Raw genomic sequence first — 25,995 nt, forward strand, 5'->3', positions numbered from 1 at the left:
CAGCTCAGGCGAAATTACATGACACCACATTTCTTTTTTAATTCGCTGGCATTAGTTGCTGAAATCAAGGCAACGCTTGTCATAACGTTTTCATGGTCAAGCATTGAGAAATAATTTTTCATAAACATAAGCCCTTACAGCAGGGAACGGATCAGCTTGGACTTAACATGATAATGCCAAAATCTCAAAAAAATTCTTACTTAGGCACTCAGAAGATGCCTGGAGATATCTGAAGCGCTAAGCAAAGTGCGACACCACAAGCAGGTGGGTGCATCCAGATGATGTGTGGAGGAGGGTGTTACTGAGAAGCACCCTGAGTTTCAACAGCTCCATACTTGAGGTCAGTGGGTCTTGAGGTCAGCACCAGGTCCCCGGGGTTGGTTTGACAGATGTGGTGGTGGATGTGTTTTCTCTTCCCAGTGCTGAGGAGGATGGAAACCCAGCTTCCACAGTCAACAAGTATGCTGCAAACACCTTCTCATCACTCTGCTTGAAAGAGTCTAAGGGGAAAAATGCACATGGAAATGGATACCTCCACACTGCCGCTGACCTAAACCCATTTTCAATGAAAAATTAAGCGTTGTGTCTTCCTGTCATAAGGCAGAAGGATAGAGTATTGTGTGGCCTTGCAAGCAAAGGCAAGATAATTTTTGTGAATAAAATTATAGGAAAATGGTAAGAGTTAAAGGCACATATTTGTTCTATAACTCCAGAGGCCAGAGGAGCACCAGAAAACAGCCTGCTTTGTTCCAAGTAGGAACTGAGGCAAAGAAACTAGTAACTGCTGGGAAACAACACTGTTGTGAGCTGGGCTTGACCTTCACAGAAACTTCCCACACACAGCTGAGCTCCTCTCAGCCTCCTCCCCACTCATCGTCACGTACTCGGCTTTGGGTATAACATTTATGCTAGGAAAATCATTCATAAAACTTGAATGATCGCAATGCCTCACACCAAGCCATTCTGGGAATAACCCGACTAGGTATTTGATTCAACCTCTTCTCCCCCTGCCAAAACACAAGATGTTCCAGGTTTTATATTAAAAAAATAATAAATAAGTACAGTAACAGCTATAAGATTTGATGAGATGAATGTTTCTGAGTGGAAAAACAGGTGGGCGCAAACTTTTGAGGAGTCAGCCTGTTGAAGAGGCATGCGCCTGTCATGGAGCTGCTGAGCCCACCACACGCCGCTCCGGCAGCGCACCCTTTCATCATCACAGTGGTGCTGGAGGTGGGTGAAGCCAGGGCAAGGCAAAGCTCGCCCAGACGCAGCAGCGATGGGCCTCGTCGCTGGCTCTGTTTACAGCCCGACCAGGCGTGCGCAGCCCCTACCAAAGCGGCAGCTGCACCACTTGCTTTTATTAAAGTCTTTCGTTGCATAATTGATCTCTGCGTGAACCCTTGGGAAGCAGCAGATGCAAGATGTGCAAACCGATGCTTTCAATAACCTCGGATTAATGATAAATAGTCATGTATAGCTGATCCAGGTGATCACACAGCTCCGCTTTATGCCTATGGAAATGTCTGCTCTGGCTGCAACGACAGTCCTTGTACAACCTTTATTTCCCCCCCTGCCCTCCGCAGGCAGAGGCAGGATTTTTGGCCTGTAAACAGGCCCCAGCTGTGCCCAGCCCTGGTGTGTGTTCAGCCCTTGGGTCCAGCGGCAGAGGCAGCATCAACCCCACCTCCTCCACAGGCAGCGCTGCTTCGGTTTCCAGCTTGGAAGCAGAAGTTTGGACAACATCCCCCTACCACTATCCTGCAAAAACACCATGTGCAATTAGAGCCCCTCCTGTCAAGGTAAGGCTTTATGGCCACACATGTCACAGACGAACCAGGTGCATCTTGGTCCTCGATCTCCTACAGCCTGGCGTGAGGCAGCCGTTCCCGTGACCGCGGGACGGGCTCGCTTGCGTTGGCGATGCCCGGCTGGCTGCCCGGGTTCTGGCAGCAGCCTGGGGCCACCAGCCTCCACAGGGCCACAGCCACACACTTGCAGACCAAGGCACCTTCCGCCATCTGCACGGCGCTCCGAAGAAGGGGGCGCGGATGGGGCAAAGCCTTCGTTGCTTTTCTGAAGTAAAGGCTGAGGAAGCTCGGGTCCGAACAGCTTGTGGCCAGCTGAGTGTCCCATAAAGGTCAAAATCATGGCCCACTAAGTTAGTAGGGCTCAGAAAAATCAAGGCTTTCCAAAACAGAACTCAGACTCCTTCCTTCAGGTGCGTAAGTGTGTATTTATGACACCCCACTTGGGAAAGTCTCGATCCATATATCCAACTGGCAGAAACTGGTAGGCAATTCAAGCTGAGCTGGATTTATTGTATGGGGAGGCTTTGAACACCAGCATGAACAGCTGGGGAAATATGAATTTCTGCTCTTTGTTTCATCTGCTGCGTCTGTACAACCTCCCAAACTCTCACAGTGGGAGTGAAACTGGAAGGCTCCCTCCCAGCTTGCCCGGGATGCTGCAGTCAGGATGGCACACGCACGGGCAGGGATGTCCTTGAGTACCTACCTCTTTGGGCAGAAAACTGGCATTTCTCATCCCTCATCAAGCAGAATATGTTTTCTAATTAAAACATAGAAACATAGAATATTTGAAAATATGTTTTCTAATAAAATTTTACAAATTAAACACTAATTGTGAGTAACTATGTTTTCTTGCCACTAAAGATATCAATGCAAATGTTTTCAACAAGCTGCTTAATTTTATTAATAGAGCAATTTAGGACTTAATTGTTGCTTGAATTTGCATATAAATAATTATCTCGATGCCAGGTTGCTGTGAGACACTAGTGTTAAGGTGCTATTTTCTTTATAAGCTTTTGAGAAAATATACCAAGTACATTAGCACTGGACTGGAGAGTGTTATCAGTGTTACTGCTGTCTCTGATAACATTCCTCATCATTATGAATGCCAAAACAGACTCCTTTTCTGTGTGAATAGAACAACATTCACTCCATCCCATTCCTTCAAGCCCAGATCTTTCCTATATCGTATCAGGAATTTTGCTGCAATTGATTAATTACAGCTTTGGTAGCTATAGTGAATGAGAACATCACTGTCTTATCAAACATACCTGCTTGATTTTGCAGAACATCTGGAACCCGTCCACTTGCTGCCACAGAGCTCAGGCTCCTGATTATTTGTGTCTTCCTCCAGTTCCGCTTCAACAAATGTGGACTCAAAATAGAATTTGCCTGATTTGAACTGAGCATGCAAACATGAAAAGCTGCACATGCAATATCTGTCTGAAAAGAGTTAAATTCCAGCACAAGAAAGGTCAGTTTTAGACAAAACACCCATCCATGCTACTGATTCCTTGATTAGAGAAGCCTAAGTCACAGCACAAAAAGGTCATTCCTTCTCTTCTAACTTTTCTTTTCTCACAAGAAGTCTCTTATGTGAGATTTAACCTGTCAGACTTTCAACCATGTCATTAGCAGAGTTTATTAATGATAAATCAGCAGCTTTTGGTTTTTTCCTCCAACTTGAAAAAGTGCCTTTGTGCTCCCAGCCCAAGCTTCTTCCTCACCTTCAGTCACACCCTGGATCTGTTCAACAGTGCACTGTTCCCTCAGCTCCTTGAGCCTGTAGCATTGGATACTTTCTCTGAACAGCTTGCACTGGCTCCCTGACCCACAAGCATCTAATTCAAGCGCTACTGGCAGGAAGCGACACCAGGCTGGGAGAGCTCAGAAGATTATTCCACCGTTTGTGGAATTCAGTAGTGGGATCCGGTTCTGCCAGCAGCCCAACACATACCATAAAATACAGATTAAATTCATGAGTGCACATCTGAAAGGAAACTATATGCCCAAGGGATTATTTATATGAGTGCATGCACATGGATGACTGTTAGAATAATGCAGATAATTTGGGGAGCTACTATTAATCTCTCATAATTTCTGGTTTGCTGACATCTGTCTGCCTGTTTCCAAGTCAAGGCTTTCTAAACTCAAGCCACAGGGCAAGATAGTAACATACAGAGGAAAGCAATGGAAATGCTAATGATTTCTCTGTATTATTCACAAAAATTCCCGTACAGTTTCATGGCTAAATACCTAGCAACACATTCACAGCAAATCTTACAAGCAGGCTGCAGTCGGTCAGCAAAGAAGGAGGGAAGCAAAGAAATCCATTCTCTGTGGTAAAGCAACATCTCTCTCATCTATGCTGATGAGAAATTATTAAGTTAATTACTGTACAAGTCTGATTTCCCCCTTGTTAATGTTATCTGCAATCAAGGAATAAAGACACTGCCTTCGTACAGAGTCTTGGTACACATACGGCTGACCTAGCACAGCAAATGAGGCAGAGAGGTCAGACATCAGCAGACCAAGGCGGCAAAGAGGAGCTTGTTGCCATGCAGGAGCTTGTGAGTGTTCACACAAAGAGCTCTCTTTCGCAGAAACCCCAATCTGGCACCCAGTACATCTACCTAATTGAACCTCTACTAAGACAACCAGTGTCTGAAAGAAATAGGCCTTTTCTAGGCTGAAAAATACCAGAGAAAGAGTAGTCTTGCCCTTGCTACCCACCTCCGCAGCCTCCTCCACCTGAGCAGCTCCCACCCTCGCCTGCAGTCTGCCAGCTGCTCCCCCCGAGCCCGCTGCCAGCCACCCCAGAAGGGACATCTCCTCTCATCCCCTTCCAGAAAGGTGGCATAATGCACTCTGTCCTTCTGACCATAGCACATAAACTGAGCGTAGACGGGGAGGGGGAAAATAAACATAAATAAATAATCTGATGCTCCCTATCAACCCTCTCTTCCTCATTTTTCATGTTTTTGTTCTTTCAAGATGTATGCTTCTTACCTGGAACAGTTTCAGTCCTAGCAGGAAAGAAATGAAAAAGGACTTTTCTTCAGCCACACGATAGTCTATGGTGCTCTCAAGGCAGTGAGATACCGCAGCTGGGAGACAGATACTCCTATTTTCTGCGAGTTGTTATTACGGTAATTTATTTTTGGTGCAACGCTACAGAGCATGGGAAGATAGGCTCAGTATTTGTAAAATATTTTTTAAAACCCTAAATTGCTATGCTGGTCTCTGAAGTCAGGGTAGCTTAACTGCCGAGCAGTATGATAGTCCCTCAAGAACACACTTGGCACTTGGAATATCCTCCCACTACTTAAGATATAGGCTAACAGAAGCTTCTTGTTCGCTCCAAAGCCATCTGTTCAGTAAAGCAACCTCCTGACACCATTAGGAGCTGCTTGTGGAAATAGTGTCCTTATGTCACCTTTGACCCGTAGCTGTGGCACACTTCGCAAAGCTATAGAGATGACATCGGAGCCCAACACCGCTAAGCGGAGGCAGGAAGTATATCTTACTGTTCAACTCAAAATTTGACATTTGTATTCAGATAAACTCCATCACACAGTATTGGGTGTTCTTGCACTGCATCATTTGCAGCTTATTAAAATGAATTATGGAGGCAGAACTCCAGTGCATTTAAACAAAAGCTTTAAGGAGTTGCTCTTTGTATTTCTTGTATAGCTCTGAAACAGTTTAACACCATAATAAAGGCTTTTCATACTCTTCTATGTTTTAGAGAGAGCTTTAAAGGTGTTGACATACACTGTAGTATAGCCTTTAGTGGCACAGTAGCATTTCTTTCCCCATCCCACATTACTCTCTTCACTGAACAGCCCTTTTTCTGGCAAGGAATTGAGACTATAACCTGCCTACTTCCAGGGTTTTTACTAGGTGAAAACACACTGATTCAGAGTTTGGTTGTTAACATCACAGCTTTTTAAAAATCAGAATATAATCAGGTACTCAAACAGCTGTGCCCTTCTTTTACAAGTATTACCAAAACAAAGGGAAATTAATAGATGGTAAAGATGGGAATTGACATTGCAACAAGAAAATTATGTTATACATCATTGCATGGACAAGAAATAAAAACAGAAACATCTTAGCAACACATACAGAAGTCAAGAACACAAGGCTGATTTTACTCCAGTGCCCTGCACTAAAGATATTCTCAACTCCAAGACATCACAGGGGTCAGCACTAGCTAAGCCCAAACTGATACCGGAATACAAGAGCCTAGTTCAAAGGCAAAAGTCAGCAGGAATCTTTCAGTGCTTACCCCTGTAAAGTTTCTACCGTAAAATCTGTGATAACTGAAGAAGAGAATGCTAATCTACGATAAAGGGTTCTAGAAGCACCGTTGTGGCTTTAGTAAGTTACCAAAAAAAAAGTATCTATGGATTCCAACAGGTGATCTTGACAAAAAAAGAAGTATCAAATGAAGTAAAAAGAGAAAAACACAGGGAGAAAGGAAGCAAGAACTGATGTGCAGTTGGTGTGATGTCAGCAAAGCTGTAAGGGCCTTATACAGCCAAGAATGTTCCCCCCCAGGTAGTGACAGGATACTGGAGTATCCAAAGATTCAGTGGAGGTTTTAAATGAAAAAAATGTATGTCCATAGAAAAAGATTGTACAAAGGACCTTACCTGATCTCCTTGTATAGCAACCAGCTCTCCCCAGGGTTCCAAAGTGGCTTTAATACCAGAATTGAAGAGAAAACAGGCAACAGGAATTAGGCAAAGCACAGCAAATGTGACAGAGGGCAGGGACACAGGTTACAGTAAATGCTCTCTTTTATTACTCAGTTCATCAAAACATTCCAGTTTTCTCTGCACAATCTGCATCAGAGCAGCAACACAGTCATTTGTCTACTGTAACGTTTCCGTAGGAGTTAGCATGACAGACTTCGTGCACAGGACTAATGCTTAGCGCGTGCAAGTCACGTGAAAACTGAGCTGTATTCTTAAGAGCAGGAGTGACAAATTGCTTGTAGTCATCTTTTCATTACTCAGCTTTGAGCATCACACAAAAAACCAAGAAATTTCTTAGGGAATGAAAGTGACCTTGTATTATTTTGTACTGAGAATTCATACTTATGGAATGCCATGGCCTAACGATAGAACTATTACAGTTAGGTGTGGTATCACAGGGGTTTACGATAAATATTTGATGAGGTTTGTTTATTTGTATATTTGGTAATGAGAAATTTGTGGTGTTTTGATAGATTTTGTATAGAAATAGTTTTAATTAAGTACCCAAAGCTTTAGAAAATAAATATTTTGATGAATATAAGATCTGATTAAGATGTGTCGTAATGAGAGAGGTATAAGAAAATGTAGGTAAAATATATAAATTTCAAGTGCAAAAAGAAACACCATTATTTCTAAATCCTTTGAACCTTGTTTCTCAAAACCATCTCTCTTTCTCTAATAAAGCCGAAATACCAGCCCTTAAATAAGCACTGCCACTATTCAGCTGGTAGGAAAGATACATCTATTGCACTAGAAGTACAAAGCTAAGAAGAATGCATAATATTTTATTTTTAAACGTATTTACAGAAAGATATTGCACCAATCCATTGTCCTTTTTTCAGTTTAACATGTTAAGGAAAAGCCTATTATTTACAAAGTTAAAAACAGAAGTGCAAAAGAAGACTGAAAGAAATCAGAAAGAATAAAGTTTATTTAAATTGCTAAGTACAGTTTATTACCTGACCATAGCCCACATCCAGTATGATCTAAAATAGTTTGTATTATATACACCTGTAATTTCAGAAGTCCTTGCATTTATGTGTAGGTGCAACCCTTATCTTTTACACTAACCACGAGAAGGTCTATGTAAAATGTAAAGGCTAACCATAGCTTAAGTTAATAGCTTTATTTCTCCAGGAAAGAGTCACTCCTCTAGGTAAATTGAAAAAGCTATGTAGTATTATACATGTATTTGAAAAGTAGTGACAAATCAGGCATGATGGTTTTCAGTCTTTCTAAAAACCACGAGGAAAAGCTCACTCGTATTTCAGGACTGATTATTCTGAAGACACTGCCAGTCTGAATTACATTAGCACAGTGTACGGTCCTGTCTCAGTCTATCTGCCACTGGGACTGTCATGATGCATTTCTGGGGTGTAGGTAAGTAGAACAATCATGACCCAGAGATGAAGCAATGCCTGGGAAAAGAAAAGAAAGAATTAACTTATCAGCACTGACAATCATCGTTCACAGCAGCAGTAAATATGAGCGCGCTCAATGACAGCTAATAAAACCTAGTTTTGTAGAAATATTTTTCAGATGCTCCTAAAAAAAAGAATTCTTATTTGCACAATGAAATGCTGAGACAGATTCTCAAGAAGCCACTGGCAGTAAACTAAAGATTTTACACAAACAGCAAAACTAAAGCAGCCTGGTTTCCTACAGATTTGTGTCCTCTGGTTTCTCTTTCCCTCCATGCCCCAGTAACTCCAGCTGTTCTCTCTGATACCCAGTCCCCAGCCAGTACATTATGTGATCTGCCTCAGTGGCTGCTAAGCCAGTACTCCTGTGCCAGCTGGCTGATGCCAGACTCTAACAGAGTTCTGCTTTCCTTACCACTGGCACTGACTTGAGGCATTTTTAGGGATGTTAATTCTCATTCAAATTTAGCTGAAACTATCCAGTTAGAAGTTGCTGGGGGTGCAACAAGGGAGATAATTAACAGAATACATAAGCCACATTTCCTTAAAAAAAAAAAATTCAAGTTATAGTCAAGCTTCAAGCTGAAAAAGGGTAACTGCCACTGATTGCCCAATATACAGCTCCCTATGCAACTATCATTGAGTTTCACTTCAGATAGCAGCTTAGGTGGTAGACTTCTTCAGGGTTTTGGTACAAAGCATTTTATTCATATATTGATAAGTCTAAGCCATGAACAGGAAGAAAGAGAGAGGTTAGGAATTAAACAGCCCTGTTCCTTCCAGTATCTAATAGGCTGGAAGAGGCCATTGCAGGGGAAACTGTCATTTCCTTTATTCACTTGTGTCTGTCTGCTTTATATCCTGAAACAGTGTCAGTTGCGCGAACCTCATGAAGTTCAACAAGGCCAAGTGCAAAGTCCTGCACATGGGTCGGGGCAATCCGAAGCACAAATAAAGGCTGGGTGGAGAATGGATCTAGAGCAGCCCTGAGAAGAACTTGTGGGTGTTGCTTGATGAGGAGCTGGACATGAGCCAGCAATGTGCGCTCGCAGCCCAGGCGGCCAACTGTATCCTGGGCTGCATCCAAACCAGCGTGGCCAGCAGGTCGAGGGGGTCGATTCTGTCCCTTTGCTCTGCTCTGGTGAGATCCCACCTGCAGTACTGCCTCCAGCTCTGGAGCCCTCAGCACAGGAAAGACATGGACCTGTTGGAGAGGGTCCAGAGGAAGGCCACAAAAATGATCAGAGAGGGATGGAACACCTCTCCTGTGAGGACAGGCTGAGAGAGTTGGGGTAGTTCAGCCTGGAGAAGGGAAGGCTCCAGGGAGACCTTACTGCAGCCTTCCAGTACCTGGAGGGGGCCTACAAGAAAGCTGGAGAGAGACTTTCTCAAGGGCCTGTAGTGACAGGACAAGGGGTAATGGCTTTAAACCAAAAGTGGGTAGATTTAAACGAGATACAAGGAAGAAGTTCTTCACTGTGAGGGTGGTGAGGCACTGGAACAGGTTGCCCAGAGAAGTTGTGCATGCCCCATCCCTGGAAGTGTTCAAGGCCAGGCTGGACAGAGCTTTGAGCAACCTGGTCTAGTGGAAGGTGTCCCGGCTCCTTGCAAGGGCTTCGAAGTAGATGATCTTTAAGGTCCCTTCCAACTCAAACCATTCTATGATTCTGTTCTCCAAAACTCTGTTCAGAAGAATCATTATGCCTTCTCAATGAACATTTTTTTTCTTGATTTTCAAAGGCTCAACCAGTAGAGTATTTTCAAACAGGGTAGACTGCACACCTACCTTACCACAGGTCACTTAAACTGACAGACATCTGCCCTCCAGTGGAAAATGGAGGAATTTAATTTTTCATCAATTGCAAGTCTGACAACCTCACCCACTATGGATGAGCAACTTTCTAATATTTGTTTAAGTCTTGCCAGAAAAACTTTTCTTGCTATTTTCTCAGCTAGTAGAGAAGTGTGATTATTAGTCACTGAACAAAAAGTGAAGTGCCAAATATTAAAAAAAGCTATAGCAGATGACATTTTCCTAAATGCAGTGCGCGCAGCTGTTGTGGGTTAGCCTTGGCAACAGGTCACTATTATTCTGTATTTTAGTACTAAAACACTACTTTTACAGTCTTTTAAATGGTAGTTACATAAATGTCTTTAAGACTGCTATACTAAGAATTCCTGGGAAAAACTAAGAACTGCCAAGCAACATGACTCCAAAATGCTGTCATGTAAGTACTATTTAGTCTGCTTTACAAAAAAATAAATTGAGTTGTTAATTATACAACCTTTTGAACATCAGACATCTTGCAATTTAAGAAGTGTTATATAAAACTGGCTACAGAAATCTTGCATTAAACTTCTTACTTTAAAGAAAGCTTACTCACCATGTAAATGATTATAAAGACTCTTGCGATGGGATACCGCCTTAGAAAGATTCCCAGCCGAATGCTACACAAGAGAATAACAAAATGCAAAAGTTAGCACTGAGCAACAAATTCCCGTTCCTCTCATTCCAATCACCACAAACCTATAAACATCAGCTGATGTTATACACATGGCTTTGTTTTTGACTTGAATTTTACTTAATGTACTCAAGACATTAAGTGGAGTTAGAAAATTCAAAATTCAGACCATAAAACATATTCTCCTAAGTTTTTCTGTTACATACTAGGCTCAGAGTTTTTGAAAATGAGCTAAGTCTCAACAGTTTTATAGGTATTTTAAAACTCACAAATATGCTGTATCTTTGTCAAATTTTGTTACTTGCAGAGCTGTCATGAATCTTTAAAAAAGACTTCAGCAACAAAAGCCTTGGATTCCTTTGAAAAAACTGATAGATCACTACCATTCTTATATTTCATTAGATGAAAAAGACATGGGTTTTCCAAGTTTACTGCTACAGTGCTACAAAGCATACTGCACGAGATACTGCTCGGGAACATCAGTTAAAAAAACCCATGCGCGTACTTGAAGTGAGTATGATAGTGCCAAATGAAGTTTAGCATTAAAACTTCACATATAATAAGTATCAATCATGGAAATCCTGATATCCTTTACAATGAAATCAAAGTAGCATAGAAGCCATAAAGGACCTTCTATCAAGGCATCATGCTTTCAAAGCATTAAGAAGTATTACCTAATTTTGTTTTCTATTGGTATTTGATTCAAGCTTTGGAGCAGACCTTTGTCGTGAATATTGACAATTAACCTAACTGCTCAGAAAAGGGATCAAAGCAAGTCTTTTGCTGGATTGAGAATTATTTCTGTTTACTAACTCCTCGAACAGATTATCTTTCAAGGTAACAGCTGCAGTGGGTTTGAACCCAAAATCTTGTCTTCACCAGGATTCCAAAATAGTAAAAGAATACACGATACTCCCCCACTGATACACTCTTACGGTACTTATCACAGACACAGTCAAAACCTCTGAAAGTGCAAAAGGTAAAAGACGGTAATGAAAAAGGCTAGGGTATTTTGCATATAGCTTAGTGATTTTCTTGTATCAAAATCTACAAGAGTGTTATTTAAATAACTGACTATAATTTGCAAAAAGCCCAAGGATATTAATATCATAACAAAGCACAACTGAACTAGGTCATATTTGGTAATTTATACCTTACTTCAGCTTGATTCTTTACTTTTACCTCATAGAAGCAATTCAAAGGAGAAGGCATGCCACTTGAAAACTGCAAGAGGATTCCACCAATTACCAACCATATTCCCTTAGGACACTCTTACCTAAACTGATCTATGCTACTGGCAGCTTTGCGAACTCTCCCATACATTCCTGCCATGTTAGTATCCATGTCACTAAACAGGACAGGAACATTACGCATACGAGCACCTATTTCAAGGGAAAAAAAGCAACAAATTTCATTAGTATAAAACCAGCTAAGCTGTTGTTTAAGTAAAACAAATCGATAGTGTATAACAAAGATGTATAAAAATAATATAAAAATAGTGATTAATCTGATTTGTTAGTGTCATTTTGCTGGGGGCAGAGGAAGGTGTTTTGAGGGCAGGATTCTTGATAAATTTACAATTAAGTCAAATGTTTCTTCAACTTAGTATATTTTTAAAATTTATTTTAGTTGACTAGACGGACACCTCGATATTCAACTCTATCATGTAGTAATAATTCTATTATTATTAGGTATATAAAATGATGGGTTTGATACTGTCACAGTTTCTGCATTTGCTTTTATTTCTAATACAGTAAAACTTTGACAGCATTTCTGATACTCACTTATATATTCCAAAAATTTCTACTTTATTTACTTTTTTACTATGTATCAACTTTATTAAAAAAAAAGATTCTCAGATAATGTTACCTTTGTGCAACTAAACTTAAGCTTACTGAAGCTACTGATATATATTCCAAAATATATTCCAAATATATTCCAAATTTGCTAGTCCTCCTGCCTCATTTCTTTTAAGTCTTTCATAAGCAGAGAAACAGAAGTCAGGATTGTCATTTTACACCTCTTCGTAATTGTCCATTGCTTAGATAAACAAGATTACAAACTTTGACTTTGAAAAGTGACATGTCAAAACCATGGATCAACTGCTGACATTCTCCTAGTGATACAGGATGATTGCCACACAGTACAGACAAACCAACCTCAGCAGAACCACTGTATTTTAACATACTTTTCAGGAAAAGTAGGAAGCAGGAAGAAAATTGATTTCAACCAGAATTCTGAAGTATCCCATTCTTTCTCACCTCTCAAATCCTTTTTACAAGTGAGGAGTTATATCCTGCTTCTGACATTCAGTTTAAACCCCAAAAGACAGATTTATTTGTACCTGTGACAGGATTTGTAAATACGACTGTTCCAATAGCGCCATAGTATTGAAAATTAAAGATGAAATTGGCTTTATTAAGTTTACTTAAAAGTCATTTCCACACAAAAAGGATCTTCTATTTAACTATTTTTTATGATACTGGCTGCTGTTGACAAGGTCTCCAGTATAAGCTGCACATTTTCAGCATTTTTTTTTTCCTTATGAACTCAAGACTTTCAGGGAAAGGTATTATGAAATATAAAAGCCTGAACTGCAGAAAGGATAGAGTTTTAATATTATATTTCCTTATTTACCTTCAGCACCATCAATGCCTGTCATATTAATGGAAGGTCCATTAGTACTAGTGCCTTGGATAGCCTTCAGCTGTTGCTCAAGTCGTTCCAGTTGATAGACGAGCGAGTTTTTCTCTGTGCTCAGGCTCTCTAACATGGTTTGCTTCTGAATTAGTGTTTCTGTCAGCTGATGAAGCCGGTTTTCTAATTCTGTCTGACTACTACTACTTAGAGCCTTGTTTGTGAGCTAAAAAAACAAAACAAAAGAAAAAAAAATCAGAATAGGTTCAAAGTTAGACTAACTGACATATTACAAAACTATAAAATAATCTAAGCACTCCAAGAACCAAGATACCCCACTGCAGAATTTTTATGGGATAACATAAAAATGATCACCAATGAGCACAATAAAGAAGAAACTTAATTTTGACAGTAGCTAAAACAAGATTGTACATGACACAAGGAACTCTATGTAAAAACGTATTCCTACGTTTTTCCACCTCTAATCATACGAACACTCCTGTTCATATGATCACAAAAATCAATGCTATTCCTCAGAGCTGAGTTTAAATGATAGGCATGACAATAGCAAGATAATCCAGGCTGGCTATCATACTTGCAACTTCACAAAACAAGTGAGCATGTAAAAGGTTTTCAGGCGAGGAAGGAAAAAACTCAGTACAAATGGGGAGAATCTGATGCTATTCTACAGGAAAGCTTGAATGAAAAAGGTGAATATGCAGGATACACTGCAGAAGAATTGAGGAGCACTGAGGCAGAAAACATGACTGTATTAGCAAATAGAAGCTGAAAGGTCAGCAAATGAAGACATGGATCATGTCATTCAATTTGCAGAAAATATTTAAAGCAAATGGGAATCACCAGATTAGCCATATGTGCAACAGCTCATCTATTCACTACAGTCTTGGACCTCAGCCAGTTGTAGCATCATATACCACAAAGATGCAGCTTCAATGATGAAAAAAGAGAATCAGCAGGAATGAGAGGCAGCGAGATATCAAAAATACAAATCACATGCAATGCACCAGGGCAGGTGCAGGTAGTCCTGAAGCCTGGATTACCAGAAGAATCATCCATGAACAGGCTCAAGAAATTTGTATCACAATACAACAATTTCCAAATCCTCTGATACTGTAACTGTACAGCTGACCCTAGCTGACTCTAGACTATCAATTCCTCTACATATAGACTCATTTTCATTATGAGCGATAATTTACAGAATTTTTAATAAAGATAATTTATAGAAAATGAGGCCTATGCCTTCATGCTGCTCAAGGAGACTGTAGGGGCTGACAAGTATCAGAAGGTTCCAAAAGGGATTAGATTGATTCAAGGAAAATAGGTCCATAAACACACTGGTGGGACTTAATAGGGACTTAAATGCCAATGTCCCTAATTCAACTGCTGATGCTGAGTACAAGGGAGTGAAGAAGCAGCCAGGCTCACATGCTGGGCCTACTGCCACTGTCCAAGATAGAACAGTGGGCTAGATGGATCACTGAGCCTGCAGGACATTACTTATGTTCCTACGCCAAGTTAAAAGGGCCTTTGCAAAAATCATGATGACCTAATCAAGCGCCAATGACTTTTCTTAGTTTTCAAAAAGAAGAATATTTATCCAGCACCACCCCATCAAGTCTAAGTGGGACACAGGTTGATTCCCCACCCTCCCGCCAAGACAAAAGCACGTGCAATCATAAATTAGGCTATTTACTATTTCATGGTTCCCTCCTTGTACTCCCTCTACTCAAAACTCTACTCTGTATTGAAAACAAGTACACTGTAACTCCTTAGTAGAGCCTTTATGTTTCTTTTGTACAGTTTAATCAAATTAATAGTTCTCATAACTGTTTTCATAATTGAAGGTGATAACTTTATTTTCTATACACACAGAGTACCTGATTTCTAAGCTTCTGAATTTCTTCCTCTCTGTCTTTTATTCTGCTTTGCAAAGTATTCTTTGTTCGATATAATTCTTCTTCGGCATAATGGAGTTCCTATAAAACATGTCAATCACAAATAAAAGATTTTATACATATATGTATTTTGAGAGACATTCTCTTAGCTAGAGTTTCACAGTAGAATGTGAGAAGGTGATATTCTGCAATCAAATATAAACCAAAAATTTAGTCTTAAAGTGTCTGGCTAGGATAGGGGGGGAAAAAAAAAAAATAAAAGAGCTGAGTATGAAGACACAACCTACAAGACTTATATTAAGTATTTATCCAGACTAGTTTACTGGAAGTCACACAGTTTCATTGGGACCATGATTTATCTTCCTTATACTCTTACCATTTATTATATTGCTAACTTGAAACGATGTCAATAATGTAACTTAAACGATTAGGAAATACTTTGGGGAGGAATCTGTATTCCTAAAATAAACCCATCAATCCAGGATACCATTTTTTAAAAGTTTTTAAAAACCCTTGGCATATCTATCTATAATTCTGTATGACACAGATCCTCCTTTAAAGTTTAGGATAAATTAACATAACGTGAAAAGGGAAGGAATATTAGTAAGGGACAGCTTACTGAACAGCAAATCTAACGGTAAGTTTTGTTACTCCCATGATTTAGTGGCTATTTTAACTCCAACTTAAAGACTTGTGATGCTTATCTTTTACACTAAGACAGTCTTCAAATCACTGTATCACTTCAGCTGTCAGTTGCTACAGAAAACAGATAATCCTAATCTCCCATCAAATGTACAAGAAATAACACCCCTACTTATTTTCCATCTTCAGTCTCAGAAACCTTATGGCAACAGCTAAAGGAATTCCCAGATAAAACAGACCATAATTGTATTAAGTATCAATGCACACACTTACTTTAAAAGCACATGTAAGTGTGTGTCATCAAAAGGAGTATTTCAGTTTCTGTAATAACTGATAATGCCTTTTTTTTTTAATTCACCTCACTTTCTCTATATGCAGTATTGTCTTAAAATATACCCCTCAGAAGGGCAAGAGTAACAAAATACAATTTACATTCTGCTTTGATATAATAAACATCAGCTATCCATCAAGAGCAGACCTCAACTTCTGCCTTTTAATTAGTTCAAGCTGCTAGCATCACATTAAAATGTAATTTCTGGAAGGACAGATAATCCTATAAGATAAATTGTTCCAGTTGATACAGTGTACTCTCCTGCTTTCCTCATTATTAATTCTCTTTACATTATTAATTTCTCTTTACAGAGAAATTTTTTAATAGGGTGCAAAGCATTTGTCCAACTTCTACTGAATAATAAGTTTGTTCACATGAAACAGTTTTCCTTTTTTTCCCCTCTTTTTAACACAAAACTGCTAAAATCAAGAGGGATTCTGCTTAAAAAGGTGACACAGTCTGACAAAAATCATTAATATAATTTTAGCAGCAACTTGTCTTATAATGCAGTTTGGAAGCAACAACATTTAGATTCAGAATGGAGTAACGAGTGGATTAAAAAAACCCCTGTGAATTGGTACTATGATAACATTGTTTTACGAGCTAAATTTTATGCAGTAATTGAGCACAGGAAGTTCTACAGTAACCACTTTTAGTATTTGAGTTTCTCGATATAAATAATGGTTATAAATGTTACTATGTCCCTACTGTTTGATTGTTCCTCTGCTGAATAAAATTTAAGATCATGATCAATTTTGTGCATTCCCTAGGGTCACGTTTACTCTTTAATACACCAGAGAGATCTCCGTTTATCAGAAGCATCCAGAAGGCCCTGTCCATTGCTTAGTACTGGTTGTACTTTATTTGGCCTAGTGACATTCATTAAGCTTTTGGGGATTTCTTTGGAATACTAAACAAAAAATAACCCAAATACAGTATAAGCTACTCTCTTACTAAGCCAAATGCTTTACTGATGACACCACATGTGGCATAAAATAAGGCCAATCAGCTTTCAAGAATTCCTTACCTGTTTTTGCCTTTCTAGTTCAGCTTCTGCCTCTTGTTTGGCCATTTTATGTGCTGTTATTTGCTCTTGTAGGTCTTGAAGCTGCTCTCTCACTGACTCAGCTTCACTTACCTGCTGAGTCTCCATATCCTGAGATGAACAAAAACATTACCATTTCATTAACATTCAAACACCACTGCAAATCTGCCACGGTAACAGCAAAAAAAAAAAAAGTTGTATCTGCAATATTGCTTCAAAGGAAAATGAAGGTGAGGATGTATTGAATGACGTTTGGTCATTTTATACAGAATATTTTTACTAAGATAGTAATAAAATATACTAAGATAGTAATAAAATAAATGCATTTGGGGAACATAAAAAGCCTCCAATTTTCCCCTTCTACCGTCTACAGACTAAAACTGTGTAAAGTATGCTTGCGTGCAACTGCGGGGTTGAGACAATTATGCCAGCAGACAACTCTGATTACAGTTGCTTCAAGGATTAGTAGCCCTTGCAGAAAAGGATGTAGGTGATCTCTACAGAAATCATGATGCTTGTTTGGAAGGAAATGCTTCCCTCAAAAGGAACACACAGTAGTGAGGGAAGAGAAGTGGTATCTATAGTATTCCTCCCACACGACTTCAAGTGCTGAGAGAGAACATGGAAGGAAATTTGATATCAAATAAGTACTTGTCTCACCTTGAGCAAAAGTTGGCTTATTTTAATAGTAGGTCAAACACACACTAGAAGTCTTGAAGTCTACAAGAAAACAGTCCTTTGTGCGTGGTTAACTACAAATACATGTGTACCTGCAGCTCTGTCCTCATCTGTTGTATTTGCCCCATTAGTTTTTGTATTTCTTCTCTCTGAGTGTCTCGCTCATGTCGCAGTTCTTCTAGCTCCATTGTGCTCGCAGTATTGCTATCCAGGCCTTCAATACCAGAGCCTTCTTTTAAGCTGTTTATCAACTTTTCTTTAGACTGAAATAATAAATCAATATACCATTAATTGCAGTATTTAACAAGTGCTCAACTAGAATATGCCAAAATGACCTTGCTCTAAAATTCAAATGCAAACATCCAGTAAAAAAATTGCTTTACCTGTTCTTTTAGCCAAGGTAATAATGATTCTACACATTTTAAAAATAAAATGCTTCCCTACTGATAATTTTTCTGAATTCATATGTGCCATGAGACTGGATTTACTGAAAGCCTGTGTTATCTGAGGAAGAGTACAACCTTCCTCTTTAGAAGTGCCTGGAATGTTAAACATGTCATGGATAATAATTTTGGCTTTCCAGTTACCTTAAGAGAGAAGATGGACACTAACAGAGATTAAAGACAAAACTGATCCCCTTTTACTCCATCCCTTCACCTGTCAACAAAGACAAATAAGAGCCAAATACAGCAATAACCCTTCTGGGAAAGAGGACGAAACATTTTATTCAGAGTCAGCCTAATGTTAGCTCAACAGTGACTTCTGATATTTATCAAGATGATTTAAAACCTGTCCTTGGATATCAGACTAAATTAATTATTATAGACAGACATCTTTATCTTCAACATATTGCTAACTTTTATAAACAAGACTCAAATTGGCCATGTTTGGATTTGGGGTCTTTGACAACTTCAGTAGCATAGAAGTCTGCACAAAATACCTAATTTTGCCATTGTTTATATAATGCTGACCACATGCAACCTTTTAGAATATATAAAAATATTTTCTTTGGTTCACACATAAGTATCCATTATATACTATGTTTCAGACTCAAGCAGAATAGAGCAATATTCTGACTCAAGAATACTGGGTGTGGAACAAATTGTAGGTTACACCTATTGATCTATCCGCCAAAGATTGGACTCTTAGATGCGGAACACACTGACAGACCTTGCACAATAAGTGCAATGGTTCACTTGGATTTTTCTCTAAGTTCAGGACCTGAACTTCCATTTCAATTACTTAATCTGTAAACTTAAATTTACAAAAAATGCAGACTAGTAGCTGTTCTGTATAGGTATCATTATAGATATGCCCCAAAATATATTACAGGTCACATTAAAAAAATCCCACAAATTAGATTATTTGAAGCATAACACCTTAAAAAAGTGTACAGTTCAAACTGGATTTCTTTACAGAAATGCTTACTTGGAGTATGCGAGTAGCTTTCTGTTTATAGTCTGCCAGTTCCTGTTTTGCAGATTCTAGGTGGTTTTTAGTTACTTTGACTTGCTGCTGAAGCTCATCAGCTCGCCTCTTTTCATCTAAATACTTTCTTTCTGCTACAGTTATCCCTTCTGCCAAGTTCTGACGTTCTGCTTCCATTTTACTTAGACGAGCCGCAAATTCATTCTATTAGCAATAAAGAAACAATACTTTGTGTTTAAACACAGTCTCAACTTTAACCTAGAAAGGAAAAAAGAAAGTTTAAAAGCAACTACACATAACACAACACCTCATATCTACCACCTCCAACTTAAAGACGCATCAGTAATATATGGAAAGAAATCCTGCTTGCTTAAGAAAGTGATAAATAACATCAGTAAAAATATGCATTTCTTTCCCTCATCAGAAATAGCGGGTGAATAACAATCTTCCTATTATTTATGTTTATTTCGTAAACAAAAAGCAAGCTTCCCCTCAAAAAATTTTATCAAATGTAGTCTGCCATATTTTGATGTACCTAAAAAAAACCCCAGACACCGATGAAGATTTTCAAAGATGCTATTATACATAACAAAGGCCAAGCTAAGTGTGGAAAGCAGTCTCTAGCAATGATGTACTCACATCTTTACCACAGAAGTGACTGTCCAGCTTAATATTCTTAAGAATACATATTAAGGTTCTGTAACAGTTTGTTGTGTAACAACATAGCATGAAAATTAAACTGATTATTGATTTAGTTTTAAAACAAGTGATAACATTAAAGTTGTTATGAAAAAAACAGTAAAAATTATCAGCATTAATCCACAAAAACTTTTAATCACGAAGCTTTCAGAAGAACAGACAAAAAGTAAACTAGCATCTAAGGATACTTAGTGCAGCAGACAGCACATCCTTCCAAGCACTTAGTACCCTGGCACAGGAACTGAAGTCAAGGGCAAGAGAGAGCAATTGGAACCTCACAGATCTGAACTCAAAAGTAGAGTCTGAAAGTCTTCCTTACTCTTCATGTCTAACCTGCATTTGTTTGTAACTTTCTTGCTCTCGTTTGAGTGCAGAGTCCACATCACGCAGCCTCTCTTGAAGAGTTTGAAGGGCTTGATTTTGCAAACTGCTCCCTTCACTGTGGTCTTGTATTATCCTGAAAGAGCGATATACATATTAATTGAAAAGGAAGAAATCTTTTCAGGTAGAAATATGTCCACCTGGCTTTCAGACCAGCTTTGAAAATTTACCCAGTAAAGTATCGAATATGGCTGGCTACAGGTGTGAGGCCTGGAGTTAATGACTCATGCATCTCCTCCCTGACCTATATTCTGGAGCATCCAATTGCCAATTCATATCCCAGCACTGAGATAAGTCAGAAAAGTCTTCGTATTTGTGGATAAACAAATGTATTTTTCAAGACAAAAACATTTTTCTTGAGATCTTCAGCTTCAGGCCTCTGACACAAACATAAATACTTTATACAAAATGGATTTCAATAATCAGGTAACAACTGTCCCTATTTAATATTCATTTGTCCTGTTCCCACTGCCAGTTATAATATAGCAGGCTCAGAACAAACTTTAATCCTCGTATTTCAAAACTTGATACAATCCCTTTCACCATTAGATTATTTTTCTTCTTAAAAGAGACTAAGTTATCTACCTTGAATTTTCAAACTTATTACTGTTTGCAGAATTGTAAGTATGAAATTACGAATTACCGTGATTTTTCACTCTGCAATGCTTCCAAAGCTTCTGTCCGAGCACTTAAGAGCTGATCAGCTTCTTGCAACCGTACTTTCAGCACGGCTAGCTGCGAATCCTTGGCACCAACAGCTTCTGTCAGATCATCAACTCGAGCCTGAAGTTCTCTAACCATCCTGTCATTCTTTGAATGGTCAACATTCCACTTCTCAACCCTTTCCCGGGATTTGTTCAATTCTACAAAATAAGAACTTTCGTTGAAGTTTATAAAAGTAGGTATTGCAAGGTCTTGTAAGTGGTCAGGATGCACACATCACATTTCTTAAAGAAAGAAATTAAATACAACCAAGCTGAAGTAACACTGAAACTTTACAAGCTACCAAGAAGTAACAAATGCCAGACTGGCTATCAGAGCACGACCCATAAAGCTTTGCAGGTGACCTCAAAACAGGCATTTAATTCTGCGTCACACTGCAGATGACAAATTTTACCTGCCCCACCCCTTGCAATGGCCTACTGTCGAAAACCCCTGTGCGAGCAAGCCTTTGGAAACCTCTGCATAAAGCATCTAGTTCAACTAAAAGTGACAATAAGCTCAACCTAAAAAACAGTAGAAAGATACACCAGTGTTGAAATAATGCCTGAATACTTAGAGAGGCTTCTGGTTTTAATCAAACATCACATATTAAACTTCAACAGAAATTAAAATTCCTGGCTCATGTGGTTACTTTGAAAAAAATGCGGACACTCAGTTGTATGCCTAAGAGCATGAGTTTGCACAAGGTTTTATTATTTAAGTGTTTAATTTATAGTCACAGTTTTCATATTTGTCATTTCATTTGGCTTTGAAAAATCTAGTGAAGTCATAAAAAAATACTAAATTTTATATTTCTACTGTCAGTTTCTAGGCATTGGAGATTATAGCCTACAGCCAGAAAGTAGTCAGAATTTGAAGTAGTTAAAGGAATTTACTCATTTAAAAATAAGTATTTTGCAATAGCTGTTAAAATGCAGGAGCAATATTTTAATACTGATAACATTTGATAACAGTGTTTTAATGAGATGTAAGTTTTGGAACTAACTTGATCACATTACTTAAATCAACATTTGTGTTATCTCTGTAGTTGAGCAAGCCTTTTAGTTTCTCTTGAAACTCATTATTCGGAAACCAAGAACCATTTTGGTTGGTAAGCCATACATGCAAATTTAAACTAGTAAGATTTTATTATAAATACAACACACTAACATAGAAACAGCATTGTTTTCTAGTTCACTGGCATTTTAGTAATATGTTATAGTTGAGTTTCCAAACCACAGTACCTTCTTGGGTTTCTTTGGACCTCTGAATTAATGAAGCCATTTCTTGATTTAAAGATTGAACTTCATTGCGCAGCAGCTGATTCTCCAGGCGAAGATTGGATAGCTCATGTGATTTGAAATCATCATTAGCCAAAAGGTTAGCATTAGTTATTGTACTTAGTGATGAATCCTTCACACCATCCCCTTGTGCTCCCAGTCCAGAATCTGAACTGTCTGGAGTTTCTGTACAGAGAGATGCAAGTTAGAACTAATATATGTATTTGTAAGTTGCCTTGATATGGGCAGCAATTCCATGTTCTGCACCAGTGGTTAAATGCCTAATATAAAATAACAATAACAATAATATAATCAAATTAGCTTATATTGAAATGGAATATGGAGATCCTTCTCCCAAGGGGCTTGCACAAAATAGGACTATTACAGAGCATACATGCATCATGCAGTGTTTTTGTTAATCCTGCGAGACAAGACATGGAAGTTATAAAATTTCCTATTACATTAATGTCAAATTTAGGATTTACTTTTTTATGACTATGCTGGCCAGAGATGTCTTCAGAAGCTGAGAGAGTAACAGAAGAGATTAAACATACACAGCAACTAACTAGGGGAATTTTTAGTACAAGTTTATTCTGCTTTTCCATTAAGATTTTGATTTCAAGGATGTAAATTTCATTTTAAAACATCTCTTCAGATGACTACACTTAATCATTTTGATATCAAACCTAAATATGTAACTCAGCCACATAGCTATGTATTTTAGTTATCTTTATGTAAAAAAGCATTTTAAGAATAATTTCAGTGAAAACAATCTTACTGATAAGTCTGTATTAATAATTCTCTCAAAATACTTTTTCAAAAGCACTTTTACTACGAGAAATCATGTTGAAGTGATTTGAAGCAGAAGCATAATCTTTCTCTAATGAAAAAGTATAAGGTAGATATATTTGGTCAAACTCTTAAAAGCTTTCTGCCAACGCAAACTGTAATTCTCTAGGTTATGGAAATAAAATACAGATTGTTCTTTTTCTTTTTTTAAATCTTAGAATCTCAGTGAGAACAGTAAGGGAACTCCTGGCAATATGCTGAACAACAGTCCCTTGCAGGGAAGGAGAAATCAAAAGCCTTTCTTCATCATGCACAAACACACACTGAGCGTCCTGGACTAATGCTGTGAAACTGATACTTTCACTGTAACAGTCCTGATTCCAGTGTGCAGGTAGCTGGAAGCTTTGCAGCAGTGTTAAGATAAAACAACATAGCATGCAATGAGCAAACAAGCAGGCAATCCAAAAATACTACTTCTGAATTTATTATGTCCCAGAAGAGTAACTGCGGAAAATCCAGGGGGATAGACTGCAACTAATTCCAAGCAAGACCGTAGTTTAGCTGTCACAACCTTACTTACTTCACCTTGTGACCACCAACCAATCTGCTCCACCTTCCTTGTTACCATTGCAACAGACCCTATCACCCAGAGCCCAGGGAGCTGGGGCAGACTATTAATTCTGAACACCACCACAATGACAAGTAGCAGCAGTGACAGCAAGATTTCTTCCACGTTTTCTCAAACCCCTTTCCTATTTAAACGATTCTAAGAAGTGTTGTTTCCTTCCTTTTGCTTCATTTACACAATTTCCAAGTTATCAGACAATTTATCCTCATTCCTTTGCCTGGAAAACTCAACAGATTAATGAAGCTAACAAAGCAAGAAATTAGCCATTTATAGCACATATTAGATTCTAGCGATGGCAACATACAAAGTATAACGTTAAATTTTTTTTGTCTATAGCTAACTTCAACAGATGCTATACAGAACATTTAAATGACACAGATATATCTAGACAATCAACTTTGAAACCAGCCTGCTCAAACTCTATGTTGTAATCATGTGCCTCCTCATTCAGCAGCTCCACAATGCAAACTCCACTCAAAAATCCTCAGAAGAGAATACAACAGGCTACACTGAGCAAAACAAATACGCTCCTTAACCACCAATCCGCAAGGCCATACAGCCAGGTTTAATATATTTGAATTAGTAGTAGTAGTAAACCTTATTGAAAAGTTACCGACCCAGAAATACAAAAATATTCACATCTTTGAAAATTATCCCTTTTCACATCTGAAACTTTTCAGCATTCTTAATACATTAAGTAAAAAACTGGCATTTACAATGCTTTACACTCTCAAAGTACTGAACAAATAATAAAAGTATTCTAAGTACATTATTAAGAAATAATAAAACCATTTTCCTCAATTTTGTAGAATAAACAACAGCAAAGTAGGCACAGCAACAGCAAGGACTTAGTACAGATTGGACAGTCTGATAGAGAACACAGGTTCCTGATGCTTCCCAGACACCTTCTCCTTTGCATTGACTTAAGAATAGCCCCAACTTTTGACCATCTGGCCTAGAGGCTCTTTCAAGCGTCTGGATTTAGACTGCAGTAATGAACTACTTCTGGCAAACCCGAAGGCTTTATCTATGTAGCACTCTCGCGCCAGCAGCTCTACAACAGCCTGTTTACATCCAACTTCCCACTCTGCAGGACAAGCAAGTTTGACAGCTTAGACCTCTTCCACGGTGGAACAGAAAACCTCACATCATCTCACATGGTCAACAGCCAATACCACCTACCAGCTGGTGAAAGCACTCAACTCACCTACGTGGCAACAACAGGTAAGGGCCCAATTGATCAAATAAATGCATCAGCACCTATGCTTCTAAGCTGGGATGTATGAGGGCTGACACAAGGTTAGGTCATAGCTCAGGGAGGTCAAAGTGAGCAGTAGCAATGCAGCAGATCGAGAACACAAAAAAGATTTAGGCATTAATTATGCCGCATGTCAAACTAGCATAGTATCTAAGATTATACCAGTGATGCAAAAATGCTAAGGACCCTGCTGTACTACTCACATAATACTACCACTAAATGTTTCATGAAGTTACAGTAAATCCATTACCTAGCCTTACCCTAGGCATACTTTGGTTTTAAAAATCTCTAGGTTCAATACTATTTAACTACCATTGCCTTGGCTCCTGATGGAATTCTCTTCAGTAGTTTTTGCACTCTGTGTACTGGTAGACACAGAACTAATGCTTGAAGTCCGAGAGTGATTTTGAATAACAGGTGCCTTGCTCTTCTCTTTTTTACAGTCCATTTTTCCATTAGGCTCCTTCTCTGAACTATTGAGAAAATCAAACAGCAACTCATCATCAGGTTCTGACTTTTTTCTTCTCACAAAATGCGAGGCAGCTCTGGGTGTGGAAACATTTTCTACTGGAGAAGCAACTTCCGAAGATGTCCTACGTGCTGGTTTAACATTTGCTGTTCCTGCTAGGATTGTGGCCTTTTGATGTTTAATATTATCAGCTGCTGAGGAGATGTAGGCTGCTTTGGGTGACGTCTGATATTTCAGTTCTCCAGGATGCTGGCGCAATTCAGAATATTCACTGGCAGAGTCCAAATTCTTATTATCATAAACTGCACTGCTTCCTGTGTCTTTTTTGCTCAAAGCTGATGCAGCTCCTTGATCAACTCTGTTCAGTAGATCCTCTGCCTTTCCAGCAAGATCAGCAAGCCAAGACATGATGGATGTCTGTTGATAAATTCTATAAAATTAAAATTTCAGGATCATATGCTGCAAAAGACATTGAATGATTATAAATCAGACTGGTGTTGATAAGGCTAGATGTATGGGTTACCTAAACAACTGTTGTGTTAATCTATTAGTGCTATAATTATTTTAATACTTTTCTCCTACTCACTTGGTATTTTGCTGTTTTAGGAACTGATAGAAATAAACCAAATCAGTTTCTGAGGAAAACAGACAGAAC

General features: G+C 38.7%; 1 protein-coding gene across 1 annotated transcript; it reads right to left on the bottom strand.

Annotated features, from left to right (window-relative positions):
* Positions 1–7,911: 7,911 nt before the first annotated feature.
* Positions 7,912–25,748, bottom strand: GOLGA5 (golgin A5; the record flags this gene model as incomplete). Its single annotated transcript, XM_081999944.1, has 12 exons — positions 7,912–7,992; positions 10,380–10,443; positions 11,734–11,839; positions 13,095–13,320; positions 14,993–15,091; positions 17,011–17,139; positions 17,799–17,969; positions 19,135–19,338; positions 20,167–20,290; positions 20,858–21,077; positions 22,161–22,382; positions 25,184–25,748. 12 exons carry the CDS (start codon positions 25,746–25,748, stop codon positions 7,912–7,914), a joined length of 2,211 nt encoding a protein of 736 aa, XP_081856070.1.
* Between the last annotated feature and the right edge of the window lie 247 nt (positions 25,749–25,995).

Source organism: Phaethon aethereus, assembly GCF_964289735.1.
Source record: "Phaethon aethereus genome assembly, chromosome: 5".
Lineage (NCBI taxonomy): Eukaryota > Metazoa > Chordata > Aves > Phaethontiformes > Phaethontidae > Phaethon > Phaethon aethereus.